The sequence below is a fragment of the Podarcis tiliguerta genome, assembly GCF_965153285.1.
Source record: "Podarcis tiliguerta genome assembly, chromosome: 9".
NCBI classification, from domain to species: domain Eukaryota; kingdom Metazoa; phylum Chordata; class Lepidosauria; order Squamata; family Lacertidae; genus Podarcis; species Podarcis tiliguerta.
The window spans coordinates 14,472,171-14,493,505 of record NC_139542.1 but is presented as its reverse complement, the minus strand read 5'-3'; the positions used below and the strand labels follow the sequence as shown (position 1 = coordinate 14,493,505).

At 44.2% G+C, this 21,335-nt stretch overlaps 1 protein-coding gene across 6 annotated transcripts in view; it reads right to left on the bottom strand.

Moving 5' to 3' along the window:
- Nucleotides 1-1,062: 1,062 nt before the first annotated feature.
- The window catches only part of ARHGAP24 (Rho GTPase activating protein 24), a 368,221-nt gene continuing 347,948 nt past the window's right edge, over nucleotides 1,063-21,335 (bottom strand). For all 6 annotated transcript variants that reach the window (XM_083398349.1, XM_083398350.1, XM_083398351.1 and 3 more), the window contains 5 exons: nucleotides 13,502-13,634; nucleotides 12,088-12,161; nucleotides 10,881-11,002; nucleotides 5,425-6,502; nucleotides 1,063-1,962 (listed from right to left, as the gene is read on the bottom strand). In XM_083398349.1, the coding sequence (XP_083254475.1) occupies nucleotides 1,719-1,962; nucleotides 5,425-6,502; nucleotides 10,881-11,002; nucleotides 12,088-12,161; nucleotides 13,502-13,634 (1,651 nt within the window). In that variant the 3' untranslated portion in view covers nucleotides 1,063-1,718. The remainder of the gene's footprint in view (nucleotides 1,963-5,424; nucleotides 6,503-10,880; nucleotides 11,003-12,087; nucleotides 12,162-13,501; nucleotides 13,635-21,335) is intronic.

Below are 21,335 nucleotides of genomic sequence, written 5' to 3'. Positions count from 1 at the left end.
TTGACCCAACCTATCTTGCAAAAGCCAAATAATCAAAATATATAAAGAACAACAACAATAACATAATGGTTCTCCTAAGCACAGGGACAATCTTGTCTCCTACTGCATCCTCCTCTGACATCTGCTTTCTGTCTGCACCCCCTTCTGCTAAACCCCCATCAATGATGGCTCTCCTAGGGACCAAACATACCGTATTTTTCCCTCCATTGGACACAGTTTTTCCCCTCCAAAAACTGAGGGGAGATGTGTGTGCGTCCTATGGAGTGAATGCAGGCTTGTGCCATAGCCGCGCGCAACCCCTCCGGCAGGGAGAGGCTGCACGGGGCTATGGCTTCTTTAGCCCTGCGCAGCCTCTCCTGGCAGGGAGGGATTGCGCGGGGCTAAAGAGGAAGCCAGAGCAGCCAGTGGGATCCATCCCGCTCGCTGCCTTGGCTTGTTCCATAGCTGCGCGCAACCCCTCCGGCAGAGAGAGGTTGTGCGCAGCCTGTGCGCTGCTCTTTGGGGCTGGGGGGGAAAGATTTTTTTTATTGATTTCCCTGTCTAAAAACTAGGTGCGCCCTATGGTCCGGTGCGCCCTATGGTGTGAAAAATACGGTAATTTAGATTGCATATCTTCTTTTTTTCAACCCCTTTAAAAAGCAGCCTTGGGGAAGGAAGCAACCAAGACAGGGACAATGGTGTATGGAGAAGTTAACTCCATATCTCCACTACCACCCAAATCAGCCACTGTGGTCCACCCTAAATATCCCTTGAAGCTGCTATATGACACGGGAAGGACACAGCGACTGACATATATGGGAGGGCTGTTGGAAGGATGGTAACAAGTGCTGCAGGCCTGATCCTGACTCTCTATCCCTCCATCCCCAGTGGCTGCTTTTTGAAAAACAAGCATGCATTCCCAAATTACATGCTGGATATAATGTGCAGTTTGATCCAGAATAGGATGCACTGTCTTCGAGGGAGGGCTAATTGCAGCACCGCACATGTACAGGAAATATGGTACAGTATTGTGTTTTCTAACTGATAGATCCCAAAGGAAAAAAAGGAAAAAAGAGTTCCAACTTATTAGATGCTCATGTTATATTTTTATAAAATTATTTACACTTTTTTTTTTTGGTCATGGGCAAATCCATTGGCACAAACAGCACAGTCACACAATATCCTTTTCGTTTTGTTTAATAGCTAACATTATATATATAGATATCTATATATATAGATAGATGTGTATCTTAATTCCCCAGTGTGAGGGGCAACCAAAAGGGGGAAAAAAAGTAATATACAAAATAAGCTGATGGTGACACAATGCCAAAAATAGCTTATTATGTTAATTAAGTGCAAGGGAAAAAAGCCTCAATATAAAGCTTAATTGCAATGAAGGTTCCGTTTGCCAGTTTAAATATAAGACTTGCATTAAAATATTTCTTCTTGTCTCTTTCTATCCCCCCTTCCCTCGGATGACCTATTTAAAATCTATATACACAAATCCAGTTGTAACACTTAACGGTTGCATTACGATGCATTCAAGGAATATGATTTCTCAATTAAAAAGTACACATGGCGGATGTGGTTGGTTGACATAGGCATGGCGTCTTCTTCTGAGGGTCGACGTTACGTTGAGTGCTAGCCTCAGTCAGGTGACCAGTCACCTGTTACAATATAATATCCCAACAACCCTCTTCCCAGAATCCCACAGTCTTGGTCAGCAGCAGCAGCAGCGCTCACTGGATCCATATGGTGTTCCCTCTTTCTGGCCGGCGTGTCTCGACTGTCAGCTCCCCAAATGTCGAGAAGAACTGCTCCATCTCCTTCTGCAGCATGTCGTTCCTCTTCTCTGCGTCTTCTTTGGCCCGCTCAGCATTGCGCATTTTAATCTCCACCATGGTGAACTTTTTCTTCTCCTGTTCCAGTTCATCATGCAAGCCAAGCATTTCTGTCTCCAGGGAGAGATTCCTTTGTTCAAGACTGGAGGAGGAAAAGTAAACAAAGGGCTTAGTATACTTTGGTACAACTCAACGCTCATGGGCACCGAAAGACGGATAGTTCGGTAACAGCTGTGATAGCTCAGTCGGTAGAGCACGAGACTCTCAATCTCAAGGTTGTGGGTTTGAGCCCTGTGTTGGGCAAAAGTATCCTGCATTGCAGGGGGGTTGGACTGCAATAGATGACCCTTGTGGCCCCATGCAGAACTAGAATTCTAATTAACACAGGGTGCCAGTTACATAGAAGTAAGCCCCACAGAACTCGGCATACACAAAGACATGTGGGGAAGTTGTGATGTTATGGGTTAGAGAAAAACAAACAGAACTGTCGGAGACTGTGCTGAGGAGGGCTGCACTAAGGAGGAATGGTGGGAGCCTCCCAGGAGCAGGAGGACAGTAAAGATTTGGAAAAGTGGTTTGCAGAGAGGCATAGTTCAGAAGGCAGAAGCTGGGAAATACTGGGTGGGGAACAGATAGGAGAAGAAACACTGGAAGAGAGAGGGTTAACAGATTCACAGTTGTTGGACAGCATTCAGCCCACTCCTCCAAAGACACGGAGAGCTCAGAAAGTCTCAGAACAGAAAGTGCAGAGGGTACAAGTTTAGATTATAAAATGTAGAAGTGACGTAGATTAAAAGGCATGGAGGGGTGTGTGTGATCCTTAACTGGGAGCACCGCCATTTCTAGGAAACATGTTCTTTGTTCTTTCGCTGTGATTATTAAAGTTTCTAACTGGTAAGACACTTCTTTCGTTTTATCTTGTTTACTGCCATGGGGGAGGAAGCCGATTCCCCAAAGCCTGACAACACCCTTCTCCAGGGATGGAGCTAATTAGCCAGTTGACAACCTACATGTGAAAAGGCCCAGAGAATGTTCTAGGGGCCCATGATACACAGTTGTACTCTTGAAGCATGCCTGCTTTGGAACTGTATGCGAGCCATTGTGGGTTTTGGGAAACAAAAAGTTACAATAATACCAAAAACCATTTCAGGATGGGATTATTTAGAACAGAGGAGAGGCGAGGAATGGTACTTTTTTTAAGGGGCTGCTTCATTAATCTCTTTCCGCTCCCCTCCTTCCTCAAGGTACTTGGAGGGGATGAATAATTGCACAGGCAGGGACTTTTTGCTGCTTGAGTCAAAGGATGAAGTATCTTACACATTGCATGTGTAGAAGCTTAATAATAATAATAATAATAATAATAATACTTATAAAATTATTTATATCCCACCCATCTGACTGGGTTTCCCCAGCCACTCTGGGCGGCTCCCAACAGAATACTAAAAACACTATTAAAAATATCAAACATTAAAAACTTCCCTAAACAGGGCTGCCTTCAGATGTCTTCTAAAAGTCAGATAGTTGTTCATTTCCTTGACCTCTAAAGGGAGGGTGTTCCATAGGGTGGGCACCATTGCCGAGAAGTTGCAGATACAGAGAGTGCTGAAGCTCAAGGGCTTCCCACCTGGTTGGCCACTGTGAGAACAGAGTGCAGAACCAGAGGGGCCTTGGGCCTGATCCAGCAGGGCTCTGCATATGTTCTTATGCTTAATAGAAAGCCAGTGTTACCAACTGCTAGATGTCTGGAAACTCTTGTCTATCGGTTATTTATTAAATTTATGGTGCCCAGAATTTTTAGCACCTTCTCCCTGCTGACATTGCAAAGGCTGATGGTTTGAAAATCTCAGATTTTCAAGACTGAAACTCTCTCAATGTTTTATAATAATAATAGTAGTAGTAGTAGTAGTAATAATAATAATAATTTATTTATACCCTGCCCATCTGGCTGGGTTTCCCCAGCCACTCTGGGTGGCTTCCAACCTAATATTAAAACCAATATAGCATCAGACATTAAAAACTTCCCTAAACAGGGCCACCTTCAGTTGTCTTTTAAAAGTAAAATAGTTGTTTATTTCCTTGACATCTGATGGGAGGGCATTCCACAGAGTGGGTGCCACTACCGAGAAGGCCCTCTGCCTGGTTCCCTGTAACCTCACTTCTCGCAGAGAGGGAACTGCCAGAAGGCCCTTGGAGCTGGACCTCAGTGTCCAGGCTGGATATTGGGGGTGGAGACGCTCCTTCAGGTATACAGGACTGAGGCCGTTTAGGGCTTTAAAGGTCAGCACCAACACTTTGAATTGTGCTCGGAAATGTACTGGGAGCCAATGAAGATCTTTCAGGACCCGGTGTTATATGGTCTCGGCAGCCACTCCCAGTCACCAGTCTAGCTGCCACATTCTGGATTAATTGCAGTTTCAGAGTCATCTTCAAAGGTAGCCCCACGTAGAGTGCATTGCAGTAGTCGAAGTGGGAGATAACTAGAGCATGCACCACTCTGGCGAGACAGTCTGCGGGCAGGTAGGGTCTAAGCCTGCATACCAGGTTGAGCTGATAAACAGCTGCCCTGGACACAGAATTGACCTGCGCCTCCATGGACAGCTGTGAGTCCAAAATGACTCCCAGGCTGCGCACCTGGTCCTTCAGGGGCACAGTTACCCCATTCAGGACCAGGGAGTCCTCCACACCCGCCTGCCTCCTGTCCCCCAAGAACAGTACTTCTGTCTTGTCAGGATTCAACCTCAACCTGTTAGCTGCCATTCATCCTCCAACCGCCTCCAGACACTCACACAGGACCTTCACCGCCTTCACTGGTTCTGATTTAAAAGAGAGGTAGAGCTGGGTATCATCCGCATATTGATGAACCCCCAACCCCCAAATATGAGCCTTTACTAGGCTCGGTCCAGCACTTAACTGGCCTAGGGCTCTGAAAGGTTGAAGCCATTTCTAAGGCTCATTTGCAATTTTTTTATAATGGAATCAAAGCCTCTTGAGCTCATTAAAATCCATGCTATGAATGTAAAAACAGCAAAGAACTTTGGCACTTGCAGCTACTGAGAAACACATTTTCCTTTTCGGGTGTCCCCTGGCATGCAGCGAAATAAATTTTGTGATACTCGTTAGCATTTACGGCTGGACTTTTTGATCACTTGGTTCAGACGGGAAGATGCGAGCCATATATAATCCCCTATGAGATAAATTAAGCCGAGTGCTAAAACGTCTCCTGACCTTTTTTCTTGCTCATTGTTAATGCAACACTTCATGTCAGAGCATATATAATTTAAATGATTTTTCCTTGGGATCTGACTGAAGGGCCCCAGTGTAATGATCTTCGCTCACCTGACTAGCAAATAATGTATGGCTTTTCCCACCTGGAGGGGAGCATGAGCTGCCCAACCTGAATACTTCTTGAACTGGGTTAGTTGGATTTAAGCCGATGAATAATGCAGCCCTCATTGCACTGGCACATAAATGCTTTAGGCTACAATCCTCTATGTGCACTTATTACCTGGGGGAAAGTCCCATTGAACTCAATGGGGCTCACTGCTGGGTAGGCATGCATAGGACTGCACCATAAAGAACGGGAGCTCTGACCCTGGCAGCTTACCTTCTTATCCTTGTTTCATACTCCAGCTTCTGTTTCGCTATTTCCTGCTTTAAGCTCGACACGAGGCTATGCAAAGCACTGTGGTTGCCCGTGTTGTTGACAACAAACGTTTCGCTGTTGTCGCTGCTGCTCGTTGCTCGGCTGCTGCGCCCCCCAACGCTTCTGCGGTCGCCTTTGTTCTCGTAATCTCCTTGGTTGGAGAGGTCTTCGTGCTGGGGCTCATCCAGGAGAACGGGGTCTTCGAAATTGGCCCCATAAAAGTCTTGCTCGGGGCAAGTGGTGGTGGAGGAGCGGCAGGAGTTGGAATGTTCGGGGAGGGAAATTTCGCAGGAGGAGGTGGACCAAGTCGCACTGTCGACGCTCTGCTTGTCTTCGGCGTTCAGTATGGAGAACTGCTGGTGCACGTTGTCATAAGTAGAGAGTCTGTTGTGCTGGCCAGAGTCCCCCGTGGGCTCCTTCTGTTTGTTGTCCCGCAGCGTCACGTACCCATTGGCCATCCAGCCTTGGTTCCGGCTGTTCAGAGAGTTGCTATGGGCATCTGTGCTGGAGATGCCCATTCGCACCCCTCCGTTCTGCACGCTGTGGGTGCCCATTTTGGTGACTGGCCCTTTCAGGGAAGATGTTCTTCTGCTCTGCAAGGTACCATTGGGCAAGGCTGGCGATGTCTTCTCTTGACCCTCCACAGAGCTGCTGAAGGATCCGTTGGTGACGATGCCACTGCCTTTATTGAACGCTGGGTTTTTTTTCACCATAAGGGGTGGGCTTCTGGTGATGTCCAGTTTGTGGATGCTGTTCCTTGGGCTATTTGACTTGCTCCCAGGCTGAGCTGTAGGAGAGCCGTTCTCCACAATGGTTCTTTGGGGAGACTCTGGTTTATCCCAAGAACAGTGTCTCAGTGGTGAGGAATCCTTGGTGTTGTTGTTTTCTTTGTTCTGGAGCTGACCGATAATTACTTTCTTTTGGACCTCATTGTTGTTATTGCTCACCTCCTGCCCGCTTTGGACGTCCCCATCCTTGGGAAACAGCAGCTCGTGCTCACTTATCATCATGGACATCAGCTGCTGGACAACAACAGTACCTAGAAGAAGACCACATAAACACAACCGACATTTAAAGGCAGGTAACCATTGAAGAAGAAGAAGGCTTGTATCAAAGCCTATCTGTTGTAAGACTTGGTATCTACGTGATCAATTTCCTAGTGAAAACTGAAAGCGAAGGACACCTTCCAGTTTTTGTCACTCATCATTTGTTTCTCTCTCTTAATTGTTGTTAGTAAAGCACAATGGAAACCGACCGCTGAATTGCCCTCATTTTGCAGGTTTGGGCCAATGCCTTGCTTCCTCCCCATCTTTGTAGTTGCCATCCTGCAAAAGATGGGATGATGTCAACAAGGAGTGCTGTGTCCAATTCTGGGTACCAGTTTAAGAAGGAAATTGACATGTTGGAATGCGTGCAGATGAGGGTGATCAAGTTGTCCCCTAACTTAATAGAAATCTGTATTTTCTCATGATTATATCTGCACTTACAAAACTCTTTATGGGATATTGACATTTATTGTTTGCTATGTTCTGTGTTGTAAAAAGGGCTATACATATATTAAAAAAAAAAAATAAGAAAGAAGCCCTCCTGCAATACTTTGGCTTTTATATTAGCCTGTAGATTTTCTAGCCTATATTAAGGGATCTTTCTCTCCCAAGCTCAGGATAGTTCCATTCTTGTAGCTCCAATTGCATCAGAAGAGCAATGGGGCATCATCCATGTTTTTCAACAACCCTGCACCAATTTTTACTTATGTGCTGAACTCCAGACAGGTTGGCTCCTCTTCCCAATCACATCAGCAGCTGCCATGAACCAATTACACAACTGTAGGTGGCCCATCAAACAGGGCCCTCTCAATCTCCCTTCTTTCCCCATGCCAGTTTGGACACGTCACTCTTCTGTGGTTTCCAGAATACTGATAAGGTTGAGTCTGTCATGTCAGAGCAAGACAAATATCTAAGCATAATAGCCAGCAGCTTTAGGAACACAACAACAAAAACAACAACAAAAATCATGGTGGAAAGAAATAAAGAATCAAAAGATGAATGGTCTAACTACAATTTCTGAGGTTCCCTTCAGTTTTACTCCAGGTTTTGAACAGGGTGTAGCTGGCTGGACTCAGAAACCTGCAGCAGTGAGCAGTTGAGTTATCTCCTCACCCCCCCCCCCCCATTTCTGCAATGTTTAGTTGTGCCGACTGGAGCAGCACATCATAATGAGAAGGGATGTTAAATCAATTTAATATAAATGTCATTAAGCGCTCCAAAATGAGACTGGGTGCAGCCGCCAGAGTGCATCGCACAGTTCTTCAGTGCTGAGTATGCTTCTGCTTATGTTATAAATCAAAGCGTGCTCCCTTAAGCCAGGAGGGAGATTGTTTTGAAATGCATTATAATGAATGACCATGTTTCCTTCTGTAGAAGGCCATAGCTCACAATCAGTATGACTTCCTTGGTAATTTTTGGAGCGCAACTTTGACGCTAGGCCATGGGTAGGCAAACTATGGCCCGGGGGCTGGATCTGGCCCAATCACCTTCTGAATCCAGCCCGCGGATGGTCCAGGAATCAGCGTGTTTTTACATGAGTAGAATGTGTCCTTTTATTTAAAATGCATCTCTGGGTTATTTGTGGGGTATAGGAATTTTTTCATTCCTCCACCCAAAAATATAGTCCAGCCCCCCACAAGGTCTGAGGGACAGTGGACCAGCCCCCTGCTGAAAAAGTTTGTTGACCCTTGGGCATATGGCAAGAAGCGGCACCTTCCTCTGATCTGATCCTTCCTGAAATGGCACTTTTTTGGGAGGCTATAATCACATTTCCAGGCATAATTATTTGATGTGCCAGATGCTTCTGAGCAAGATGACATCATGACACTTTATAGCCAATCAGCCTTGGCTGCTTGCTGATGTCACTGAGGGCAAATGAAGTCATTCAGAGTGATGGGACTATTTCCTTGACGGCCGAAGCAAACGCTTCATCCCTTTTCAAAAAGCAATCAACCAAGATATTCTCAAAATACACCAAACGCCTGTCTAAGCTAAAGCCTGATACAGATTTACATGCCCGCAGAGACGTGATCCCTACTGAGTTCAGTGATACTTGCTACCTAGTAAGTGTGCATAGGATTGCAGCCCCAGAGATTGGAAATTCTGATCAGGATGATTCCCGCCTTCCCCCACCCCCCAATGCTCATCACAGGGCTATGGAACAAAAGCATGCATGGATGTTTCTTGCGCCCTTCTAAATGAGTTACACAAACAGTGATCTCACTTCTCATATTTAATGAGTTATGGGGGGGGGAGCACAAATTATTATTGCAGCTGAAATATGAGCATCTGCAATCAAGGGAGCACTTTCATTTGCAGGCTGTTCTCCCTCCGCTCTCTAATTAGCAAAATAAATCATCTGTTGATGAGAGGGATGTAAAGAAGCTAAAGAAGAAGGGGAAGAAGCTAAGAACCTGATATCTGGATTTTTTTTATTTTTATTTTTGCAGCTGGGCATTAATGCCTTTTTAGGAACTTAAGGGTCTCCTTCGCTGAATCAGGGTAAGGTTCATAGTTCAGTTTTACAGCACATTATTCTAAGTTAGATTTCAGGGATTTGCAGGCTGGGTTGAAGATGATTCCTGTCTGAAACTCTGGAGAGCTGCAGGCAGTCAGTGAAGACAATACGAAGCAAGATGCACCAATCATGGATGATCATGGACTCAGTAGAAGACAGCTTCCTTTGATAGGGCAAGGCCTTGGAACGATCAGAAGTTCATGTCATCCACCGCTATATTTCCCAGCAGCGGTCACTCAACTTTTAAAATTATTATTGCTATATTTATATCGACAAACCTAGATAGCATCTTAAAAAGCAGAGACATCACCTTGCAGACAAAGGTCCATATAGTTAAAGCCATGGTTTCCCAGTAGTGATGTATGGAAGTGAGAGCTGGACCATAAAGAAGGCTGATCGCCGAAGAATTGATGCTTTTGAATTATGGTGCTGGAGGAGACTCTTGAGAGTCCCATGGAATGCAAGAAGATCAAATCTATCCATTCTGAAGGAAATCAGCCCTGAGTGCTCACTGGAAGGACAGATCGTGAAGCTGAGGCTCCAATACTTTGGCCACCACATGAGAAGAAAAGACTCCCTGGAAAAGACCCTGATGTTGGGAAAGATGGAGGGCACAAGGAGAAGGGGACGACAGAGGACGAGATGGTTGGACAGTGTTCTTGAAGCTACCAGCATGAGTTTGACCAAACTGGGCGAGGCAGTGGAAGACAGGAATGCCTAGCGTGCTCTGGTCCATGGGGTCACGAAGAGTCGGACACAACTAAACGACTAAACAACAACAAAATATTTATATCCTGCCTTCTTGTAAGATTGTAACTCAAAGCAGCTTACACAAATTCTAACAGACTAATTGCAAAAAGCTGAAAACATGAAAGAGAAGTTTAAAAGTAATTAATATCGAATAGAATTAAAACTATATATAAAAAAGGCAAATCTGCTGAAATTCAGGCAGTAGAGAACAGCTCTGCCAAGAGCCCTTTCCTTTAAAAAACACCAGTATAATTATATATTTTTGTAAATATTTTGAGTTACGATATTTGTATGTAGAAACGTTTGCACGGTTTTCTGGTGCAAAGCAAATAGTCAAACAAACAAATGACTTTGCTGCTATGTTTTGTGTCCACACAGGGGACCCCAAATCATAGCTAAACTAAAATCTTGGTTGACTGCTGTGAGAACAGGTTGCTGAACTAAGATGAGCCATGGGCCTGATCCAGGAGGCTATTCTTTTTATTACACTTGATTCTTAATTTTACTTGATGCATGCTTCCAATATAGATGCCATGGTTCTGCTCCAAGCAACTAGGTAAAGGTAAAGGTACCCCTGACCTTTAGGTCCAGTTGTGGATGACTCTGGGGTTGCGGCGCTCATCTCGCTTTATTGGTACAGCTTCCGGGTCATGTGGCCAGTATGACTAAACCGCTTCTGGCAAACCAGAGCAGCGCACGGAAACACCGTTTACCTTCCCGCCAGAGCGGTACCTATTTATCTACTTGCACTTTGACGTGCTTTTGAACTGCTAGGTTGGCACGAGCAGGGACTGAGCAACGGGAGCTCACCCCATCGCAGGGATTTGAACCGCCGACCTTCTGATCGGCAAGTCCTAGGCTCTGTGGTTTAACCCACAGCGCCATCCGCATCCCCTCCAAGTCTTGCGTAAATACAGCCTGTTACATCAGATCTGGTCCTCTTGTATTTTGCACAGCTGCACATGCTGCTATTTGGTTGTTTTCAAGTTCCACGAAGTGTTTTTACTATATTAAATTAAACCCTACTGTTGCATCAATGTTCATTTCAGGATCCTCAGACCAGCTAACTGAACCTTTGAAGCGGCTTTTGCTTTCTCACTCACCTTCCATGATGGTCAAGGGATCCTCCACTTTGGGACGCAGGATGTTGGGACCAAACACAGTAGCCAGGTTTTGCACGCTCATTTTGTTGACTCCGGAATAGGACTGAACTTCATCGAGGAATCTGTTAATGCATCCAAAAAAGCATGGGGGAGGGGAGGGGAATCCAGAATCAGGATTCAGTCAATTATAAATGACAGGGCTGAATCAGTTGAGATGCTATTCATGCAATTAGCAATTATGCATAAATGTGCAAAGGAGACATACTCCCTCACCCCATCCTACCCCCTGATATAATTCCCCCCTTGTCTCTTTTCCTTTGTGTGTTGTATTTTTATTTTTTTATTTGAATGTAAGTCTGCAGATAGGGAGTGTCTTGTTTTGAGTGGAGCTACCAGACTGGTTACTGGGAGCGGTCGCTGGGGCCATATAATAACACCAGTCCTGAAAGACTTACACTGGCTCCCAGTACATTTCTAAGCATAATTAAAGTGCTGGTGCTAATCTTGAAAGCCCTAAATGGCTTTGGCCCTGAGTATCTGAAGGAGTGTCTCCACCCCCATCATTCAGCCAGGAAACTGAGGTCCAACTCCGAGGGCCTTCTGACAGTTCCCTCACTGTGAGAAGTGAAGTTATAGAGGAACTAGGCAGAGGGCCTACTTGGTAGTGGCGCCCGCCCTATGGAATGCCCTCCCATCAGATGTAAAGGAAATAAACAACTATCTGACTTTTACAAGACATCTGAAGGCAGCCCTGTTTAGAGAAGATTTTAATGTTTGATGTGTTTTAATTTGTTGGAAGCCACCCAGAGTACCTGAGGTAACCCAGTCAGATGGGTGGCATATAAATTATTATTATTATTGGTAGTAGTATATTCTTTCCCCACAGAGGTGAATTTGGTGTCTTCATTATACAGCTTTCACAGAGACACTTCTTTACTCTGACTTTGAGAGAGAGAGATTTTAGGGCCCACTCTCATAATTTACTTTAAGCTGCTTTAAACGTTTGCCCTGGGACCTTACAGCAAAGGGCAGGTAATAAATCAATAATGATAACAGCAACAACAAGAAGAAGATGTAGAAGAAGTTAATATTTAACTGTTCTGTTGTTACTCCTTAAAGAGCTGTTCACAGAAAACTGTTCTATCTAATGATGTCTTTGGGAGCGCTAAGGCAATCGATGCTTTGAGATTCTTGTCCGGATATTTACCTGCAAATATACTTCAGCAGGTTGAAGTTGACAGGAGGCAAACTCTTCACTTGCTTCACCAGTTCGTTCAGCCCCTGTGCGAAAATGAGATCTGCAGCATTAGAAACCCCAAAGAAAGGGACCAAAACATAATACTTCCCACTTTCCTTTAAAAACTACCCATACAGATTGTGATGGGCGATTGGAGCTGCTCACATGTCTTGAGACAATTCACAGCTGCCACCTACAAACACCCATTTCTGATTGCGAAAGGAATGCGCTGGTTGGCTTAGCATGTTTGGTTCCAGGAGATGGTTAGAAGGCCCATGATGGAGCAGCTTCTAAGTGTTAGGATATTTCCATTCCACCTTAAAAGGGAGCAGGATGTTTGTGTCACAGCCTGCGTATTTCTGTTCACAGGATGTTTCTGTTGTGTCTATACTTTCGTTCTCTCTGTGTGTCTGAGACACTGAAACAGGCAGTCATGTTTTCTTTGTTCTGATCAATGCTGAATAAACTTGTAAATAATGCTCTCCTGAGTGCATCTTTCGCTGTGCATTATCTGCTGATAGAGCGTGCATCAGCTCTGGAATGTGGCAAGCTATTTCTGGAGCTCGTGTCGCTAATTGCTGATACTGTGTGTCTACGGGAGATCGATGGACGTCCGGAGACGACGTGGAGTCATGATGGACTTTGTCTCCCTGGCAGTATCCCAACACTAAGCACGTCTGGTTCTTCTGTAGCTCTGAGAGTGGAGAATGGATCTCCTTACAACTCGCAGTGAAACCCTTAGCAAAAACTAAAGCTCCCAGGATTCTTTGGGAGAAGCCACGACTGTTTAAAGTGGTATCATAGTGTTTTAAATGGACAGTATGGATGTGGCCTTTGTCCCATTCTCAGGTGTATGGGGAGGGGCCAGAGCTCAGTGGTAGAGCAAGAATGAGGTCCCAAGTTGAATCTCTAGCATCTCCAATGAAAAAAGGAGCCAGAAATAGCGGTGCCTGAGACTTTGGAGAGGCACTGTCAGGAGACAATGCTGAGCTACATGGACAAATAGTCTGAACTGGTTGGTATAAGGCAGTTTCCAAAGTTTCTTTTTTTATCATTTTTATTGATTTTGCAATAAAAACAGCCAATTAGCATATCCATATCATAATCCAATTAAAAACAATAAACTAAAATAAAAAAGCAACCAAATTACAGTTCAAATTATTAAGTATATCCCCCCCCCCCCGGGCTTCCCATAGTCTGGACCTCTGAAGTGTATCTCCAATATCTTCGTTCCAAGTCCCAAGTTTCTATGGTGTGTCATAGAAACAGCCAACATAAAACAAAGGCGACCAAACAGGAGTTAAATCACTTCATTCAATATCCCGCAATAAGACGGACAAGCACCTGAGAATTTCACACACTGGAATCAAGGCCGCAAACTCACCGTTTCCTCTTCCTTGCTGAGTAGTTTGGCACAGGCGAGAAAGTCTTCGTATTTGGCGTACGGAATGACTGGCTCTGGGAGCTCTCTGAGGTACAGCTTCAAAAGCGAGGCCACTGTGTGTACATCTGTGTTTCTGTTGGGAGGGAAGGGATGAGATTACTGCTGATAATGTAGCACAAGGCACCTAGAAAGCTATTGCTGTTTTCGTGCAGATCTAAATACATATTTTATTATGTATTTTATTGCAAAAAAATGTGTTGAGGTACATATTTTATTTCAACGCAAACATTTCTAAATGTGTTTCATCCTGAAATACGCAAAAGGACTGTAAATTTTGAGACGTTTGTCATCTGAAGGATTTGTGTTATGTACTGAAGTTCTCACCCTGGGCCAGCAGGGGGATACTGTAGATAGTTTTCACTCAGGTCCACATATGCAAATAAGGGATTGAAAGTGACGTTCAGTGATTGGATAGTTACAGAAAATGGTTACTGTTGCGTTCTAGTGGAGCTCTATATAAGCAGGCTGGCTGAACCCTTCAGTTCAGTTCTGTTCTGGCCTGTGAATAAACAAGAGCTGTTTGAAGAATCGCTGTGTCGTCTGATATGTTCACCCACAATTTAACAATCTGTATGCTGCAATTTGCACATTTGTCCGAGAGTCGTGGCTTAGGTCACTTCTCATTGCAGTTCAAAGAAAGTGAATTCATCAAGAATTCCTTCTCTTGACAGAGTTATTCTCCTCTAAGAACTGGTCTAAACCCAGCTAAGCCAGCCACCATTGCCACATCCTAAGGCAGCAAATTCTGTAAGTCACTTAATTTCTGTGCGCAAAATGAATGCTTCCTCTTTTTTTGTCTTAGGTCTGTCTGGAAGCTACTCCTAATCGACTTGATAAGATAACCCCTGAGTTTTTCCAAATTATAAAAGAGTGAGAAAAATTATCTCTATCCATTTATTTCCAAACCGTGTGTAATTCTTTGCCGTTGTTTGTAGCTCAAACTAAACCCGTGCACCCTGCACTCTGCAGGTTGCAATATTTTTAATGAGCTCAGCAGGTGGAAGGCTTTGGAAATTGCTCTGTATATCTATATATTACCACTAGGTGGTGATGTTGTAAAATAAGATTTACACAGAATACTTCCTCAGGCCAAAGCAGCTCCTATTCGTTGCAGAGTATTATTGCGGTATTGGCCTTAATAACTATTCTAGAGGTGGATGGTGAGCCTGCCTAATGAGATGTGAGCTGCTCGCACCAGAGCATAATTTCTAAAATGAGAGAGATACCAGGTTTTCAAATACCTGGCGTTTCAGATATCACATATCTGAACTGGGGAGCGTTCCTGCTAATCTCTGAGCCATCTATGATTGCTAGGAGCACAGAGGCTCTCAGGGCGGCACAGAAATTGGGGGCTACTTTCCCCTAGAAAAAATCCCCCCACCCATTTTGACAGTGTTTTGGGGAGCATACTGTGGGATGTGAGACACAGAGCAGTCAAGTACAACATCCCTAGAGTGGAAATAAAAAGGGGATGTCTGGACCAGCCAGTTGGAACTTCTTGTTTCCTCCTAGGCTGGGACAGATTTCCTCTGCATGTGACTAGAGGTGGATGTGACCTCACTTGCCCAGGTAACAAAAGAGCAGGACTGGTCAGCCATCTCTCTCTCTCTGACTACATTCGTTGAAGAAGAAACATCTGCTTAGCCACAGATGCTCTCTTGGCTTGAGAGGACAAATGAACTGTCTCTTTATGGGACAGTCCAGGTATATTACTTTTGTAACTTAAGTCTGCCTTCTGGGAACCAATTGTAAACAGAATGTGTGAGTAAACTCTTTTTTATATACTTTCATAGAAGACTGTGTCGTGTCTATCTTTTTATGAGGGACTAAATGGAGAATTGGGACGCGGGTAGTGCTGTGGGTTAAACCACAGAGCCTAGGGCTTGCTGATCAGAAGGTCGGCGGTTTGAATCCCTGTGATGGGGTGAGCTCCCATTGTTCAGTCCCTGCTCCTGCCAACCTAGCAGTTTGGAAGCACGTCAAAGGGCAAGTAGATAAATAGGTACCGCTCCGGCGGGAAGGTAAATGGCGTTTCTGTGCGCTGCCCTGGTTCCCCAGAAGCGGCTTAGTCATGCTGGCCACATGACCCGGAAGCTGTACGCCGGCTCCTTCGGCCAATAAAGTGAGATGAGCGCCACAACCCCAGAATTGTCCATGACTGGACCTAACGGTCAGGGGTCCCTTTACCCTTTACCTTTAAATGGGGAATTACCAATGAAACTTATTTTAGAGGCTTTAGCAAGTCTGAGCAAAGGCATCCACTGTGCAAGTTTAAAAGGGGGGGGGTGTTACTCTGCTAAATTGTAGAACTTGTTAGCACAAGTTGGAAAGGATACAATCAAACAATATATCCTCTCCTGCATCCCTGAACATTCCCAGACGAGCAAAAATGTTCCCTTTCTAACATGGCGAGTTCCTCGATATTGAAAGCATTGTCCTCATCTGTTCAGACAACATGCGGTGGGCATTGCACTGCACATTGCTTCCATTCAAATGCAGCGAGAACCACTTTGAAAGAGATTATCTGAACCACAACGCAGAGTATGATGCTCCAAATCTCTTTGCAAGGGAAATTGGGAGGGAGTCATGAAGACGTTGCAGTCACTCTAAAGGAAGTACTGCAAAGTGCGGTCCCCTCAGGGAATCCCTCTATCTCTCTTGGCAAGTACTTTGGCAAAGGAGGAGAAATGGACCCCAATTTTGCAGCACCTTTGCCTTAGGAGAACATTGCTCTTTTGGAGGGAACTCTGCGCCATGCTCTTTAAGAGGAAACAGTGAAAAAGGAACCCCTTTAAAATTTGGTGCACTTTTTCTTTAATAATTTATAAAAAATATTTATAATTTTTATTAGTTTCCCATTTAACAATATATAATCACATCATTATTATCCACTTTACCTCTCTGGCTCTCTAGAGCCCGTCGACTTCCTTCCCTCCCATCTCACGGCTTTCAAAATTAACCTTTATATCAACACATTTTATACGTTTTTCTAGTTCTAATTACACTCATTACAAAATACCTCAAAATTTAAATAAATAAGAAAAGGGAGAAATTTCCTCATTGCAAGTCTTCAGACAACCCTACTAGTGATGTTAATTGCTTATAATATTCTTTCAAATATTGTATAAATTTGCTCCGGTACTTTCGGAATACTAGATCATGCTGGTTTGGGATTTTTCCCGTCAGCTTCGCCAGTTCCCAAACACACCATTTTCACCATGCTCTGCTTTCTTCCATTTAAATAAACTTAAGGGAGGTTGGCAGTTCCAGTTTTTCATTTTTCCTCCACCAGCTGCTCATGAAAAAATCAGGAAAAGTTTTTGGGTGAGGGAGCAACAGAGAGTAACTCAGTTTCTGCTCACACCGCAGGGAGATAGACACTGGGCACCCCAGTAACTGATTTTGTACTTGACATTTTTGGGAATATAAAATCATTTTGCCTCTAGAGGCAGTGTTGTTGTGTGGTAAATAAGACTGTTAAATGTGTATAAAATTATGGGTTGTGTGGGGAACGTACACAGACACATTTTCTCTCCCTCCTAACGCTGAGGTCCAGCGCCAAGGGCCTTCTGGCGGTTGCCTCATTACGAGAAGCAAAGCTACAGGGAACCAGGCAGAGGGCCTTCTCGGTAGTGGCACCTGCCCTGCGGAATGCCCTCCCACCAGATGTCAAAGAGATAAACAACTACCTGAAGGCAGCCTTGTTCAGGGAAGTTTTTAATGTGTGACATTTTAATGTATTTTTAATCTTTGTTGGAAGCCGCCCAGAGTGGCTGGGGAAACCCAGCCAGATGGGCGGGGTACAAATAATAAATTATTATTATTAATATAGATCTTGGGAACATCCAAGGGAGCTTAAAGTTAGAAGACTCAAGGTGCTTTCTGCCTGAGGAGAATCAGGTGAAGGTGTTCTGCCCCAAGCCAAGAGGCACTGTACCAAACGACAGCCAAGTTACTACTACTACTACCTTTTACTTAGTAAAGGAATTTTGGGAAATGATATATAATGAATTGAAAAAAGCGTTTAAAATAACTTTTTCTAAAAAAAACCCCGAAGCCTTTTTTTAAAGGAAATCTAGATGCTGAAATCCCAATGGAGCAGAAAAGATTATTTATGTATGTGACCATGGAAAGAAGATAAAGTCCCAACCAGAGATTAATGGCAGATTAAATTGAGGGATTATGCCGAAATGGCAAAATGACCGGAAGAATCAGAAATCAGGAAGACCAGAATTTTAATAAGGAATGTGGTGTGGAAAACTTAAAAATTTTCCTTTAAAATCATTAGTAGGATTGGAATAACACTTGTAGTTTAATGGTGAATTTTGGATATAATGGAGATGTAAAATATTTGGATTATTATAAAAGATGTAGGAGGAAATTACTAACAATAGGACCCACAAAGGGAAGGAGGGAAGTCCAGGAAATTCTTTGGAATCTTGATTTTATAATGTATGTTAGATATGTGAGTGTAATATGTTAATTTGAAAAACCAAATAAATAAATCTATACATATATATATATATATAAGGCATGCAAGCTATTTCAGCACCATTTCTCCCATTCCCTGGCAGTAAAAAATACGTATTCTTTCTTTATTTCACCTGTATCCCATATTTTTCTTCAAAGAACTCATGGTGACATAAATGGTTCTCCTCCTCCTCATTTAATCTCTACAACAAACCCATGAAGTAGATTAGGCTGAGAGGCAGTGATGGCCCCAGTGAGGTTCATGGCTAAGAGGGGACTGATCCCTGACCTGCTAGGCCATAGTCCCAACATTAACTACATTACCAAACCGGCTCTCAATTATATATTAAGCAACTAACCAGTTGCTGGACTTTCCTGACGCCCCAAATCAATTGTCCAGGTGGCTGCTTCACTGTGCCCCAGTTTCAAATAAGCAACTCCCAGCTTGCTAATCTTTCCACAAGGCTGCCACTGGTATTACTGTTTTGTAAACTGGGATTGCTTTCTTCTCTGTTTTCTGAAGTATTCGTTGTTTCGTTTCTTTCTAACAGCAGCTACCCCTTATCCCAGGTCAGCTGGTCATGTAAACAGGCGCTTTTAAAACCCCATTGCAGCCCAGCATAAGAAAACAAACCACCACTCAGTAGTGTGCAATCCTGCTGCGGCAGGTAAAGAAATGCTTCTGCGAAAGAGACGATCCCGCTCAAAAACCTTCAGGACGTCTGTATCACAATTTTGTTTGCCTGTCAAAGGCAGCCATATCTAAATCCCTCCCTGTAACTATGGCAAGCAGCAAGCCTGCTATTTGGAGTGATTAGCACAGAATTTAATTAGAGAGTACATACCCTGAGGATTTTCTAAATTCCTGGCCCCTCTGTATTAACTCTTCCCCACTTCCCATTCCTTTCTCCCCCTTTAAATAAGGTATGCTGGCATAGCCATGTACAGACAAGAGCGAGACAGAGATGAGTTAATTGTTCATTTGATTGTCCAGCGGAATAGCCACCACTACTGGTCTCTAAGCTGCCCCTAGGAATATAATACAAAGGCTTTAAATACTGCAAACAGTCACAAATCCTTTCCTTTGCAATTAGGCAGCCCAGATCCAGGGCTCTTTTCATTCCAGCCCCTTGTTGTCATCGACTTCCTTTCCAGCAGTTGCTGTGTCAACAACATTTTTTGCTTTGTGGCATGGCAGACCTTGTGGAAACGGCTGTCAGGCTGATTACACAGCCCGGGGTTGTCCCTTCCTCCACTCCATAAACAAGAAACATGGAAGCACAGCAGGTCACCATGAACACATATGTAACATTTACAGTCACAGCCAAACACGTGTGAAGACCGAAATGTGTCCGTGGTACCATTGTAAGCACTTCAAGAAAGCAAAGGCGCTGACCTCAGGTGGGAGTTGAAGATGCAATAAAGCAAGGTAGTCCCAAAAGGAAGTGAATCTAAAGCTGGTTCATGTGTGTGGGATCTTCCACATGATTTGTCCAGGAGGTTGGCAACACTGTGGTCATGACACCTCAGGAACTGGCATGGATCACATGCAGGCTCTATGTTGCATGAATCTGGGATTTCTTCTGGATCTTGTTGTCAGGAGCTCAGCCTACACTCGAGTAGGACCCTGGCAGAGACACATGCCCAACTGGCATGTTCCCTCCCTCCTGGTCAATTGTTTGGGAGCTTCAAAAGCTTTCTTCTGCCCGAACATTACTGCGACCGATGCCAACAGACAACAGCACACTTAGGGATCTGCAGAGTCTGTGCAGTTCGTGTGACAGACCTCAGCAACTCAGCACTTTGGCGAATCTACTTTATTTACATATAAACACACACAGAGCACTGCAACATGGCTCCCTCTCTCTAGCATCAGACAGCAAAGAGAGAGAACAAAGGACAATAGTCCCACTTCATGGAACATAGTAAAAAAAACATCATGTCTACATCACTTCCCACTTTGTGGAGTCAAAACATACACCATAGACAAAAATCCCATGACTGCAATCAAGGAGCAGGAATTCTAACACTTGTATCTGAGACTGCCCTGGCTTCTATGCTGGTGTCTCTCTTTCTGCCCCCATCACTTACTTCCTTCCTTGATATGCAGTGGGCTGCCAGGAGGAAGTATGGCTTGTTCTTGCCCAAGGCCTGACCCAATCACTTGCAGGGGGTCTTTTCCTGAAACATTCACCTGCAGTGGAAGTGCTGTAGCCAACTAGGACTGCTGTATTTCAAACAGTGAAAATCTGGACAGAGAAGTTGCTGAGCTGCCATATGTCCAGATTTCATTGATTTCCGCCAGGACACTGCTAGAGACAGCAGTATTCTGGATATGTCCAGGAAATTCAGGACATATGGCAACTGTACTAATGGCCAACACAGGCCCATTAATTTCAGTGGGGGATACTTTGATTGAGAATTAGTTGGATGCACCTGTTAGTATACCTGTAGTGGTAAATGATTCACTCAGAATGGGCTATCTAGTATCCTGGTTCACTGTGCTTTTGGAAAGGGGAACACATTTTATAATGAACCCAACAATAGCTTAGGATCTTAGGGTCTTAGTAGACTACAAGCTTAATGTGAGTCAACAATGTGATGCAGCAGCAAATTTTTTTTTGCTGATGGTATTCTTGGTTGCATTCACAGAAGTATAGCGGCCAGATCAAGGGAAGTAATAGCACTATTGGTTGTTGTTGTTGAATCGTTTTGTCGTGTCCAACTCTTCGTGACCCCATGGACCAGAGCATGCCAGGCACTATAGTACCACTCTATTCTGCGTTGGCCAGACCACACCTGGAGTACTGTTTCCAGTTCTGGGCACCACAGTTTAAGAAGGAGATTGACAAGATGGAATATGTATACAGGAGTGTAACCAAGATGATCAAGGGTCTGGAAACCAAGTGTTATGAGGAACAACTGAGGGAGTTGATTATGTTTAGTTTGGAAAAGACTCGAGAGGTGATAGGCTAGCCACCTTCAAATATCTGAAGGACTGTCACATGGAAGATGGAGCAATCTTGTTTTCCGCTGCTCCAGACCTGAACGAATGGATCCAAATGACAAGGAAGGAGATTGCAACCAGATATTAGGAAAAGCTTTCCGGTGGTAAGAGCTGTGCATCAGTGGAACGGGCTACCGCAGAAAGCGGTGGATTCTTCTTCGAGGTTTTTAAACAGAGGCTGAACGACCATCTGTCGGGGATTCTTTAGTTGTGATTCCTGAATTTCAGGGCTTTGGACTGGATGACCCTTGGGGTCCCTTCCAACTTGGGATCATTGGTAATTATATACAATGATGG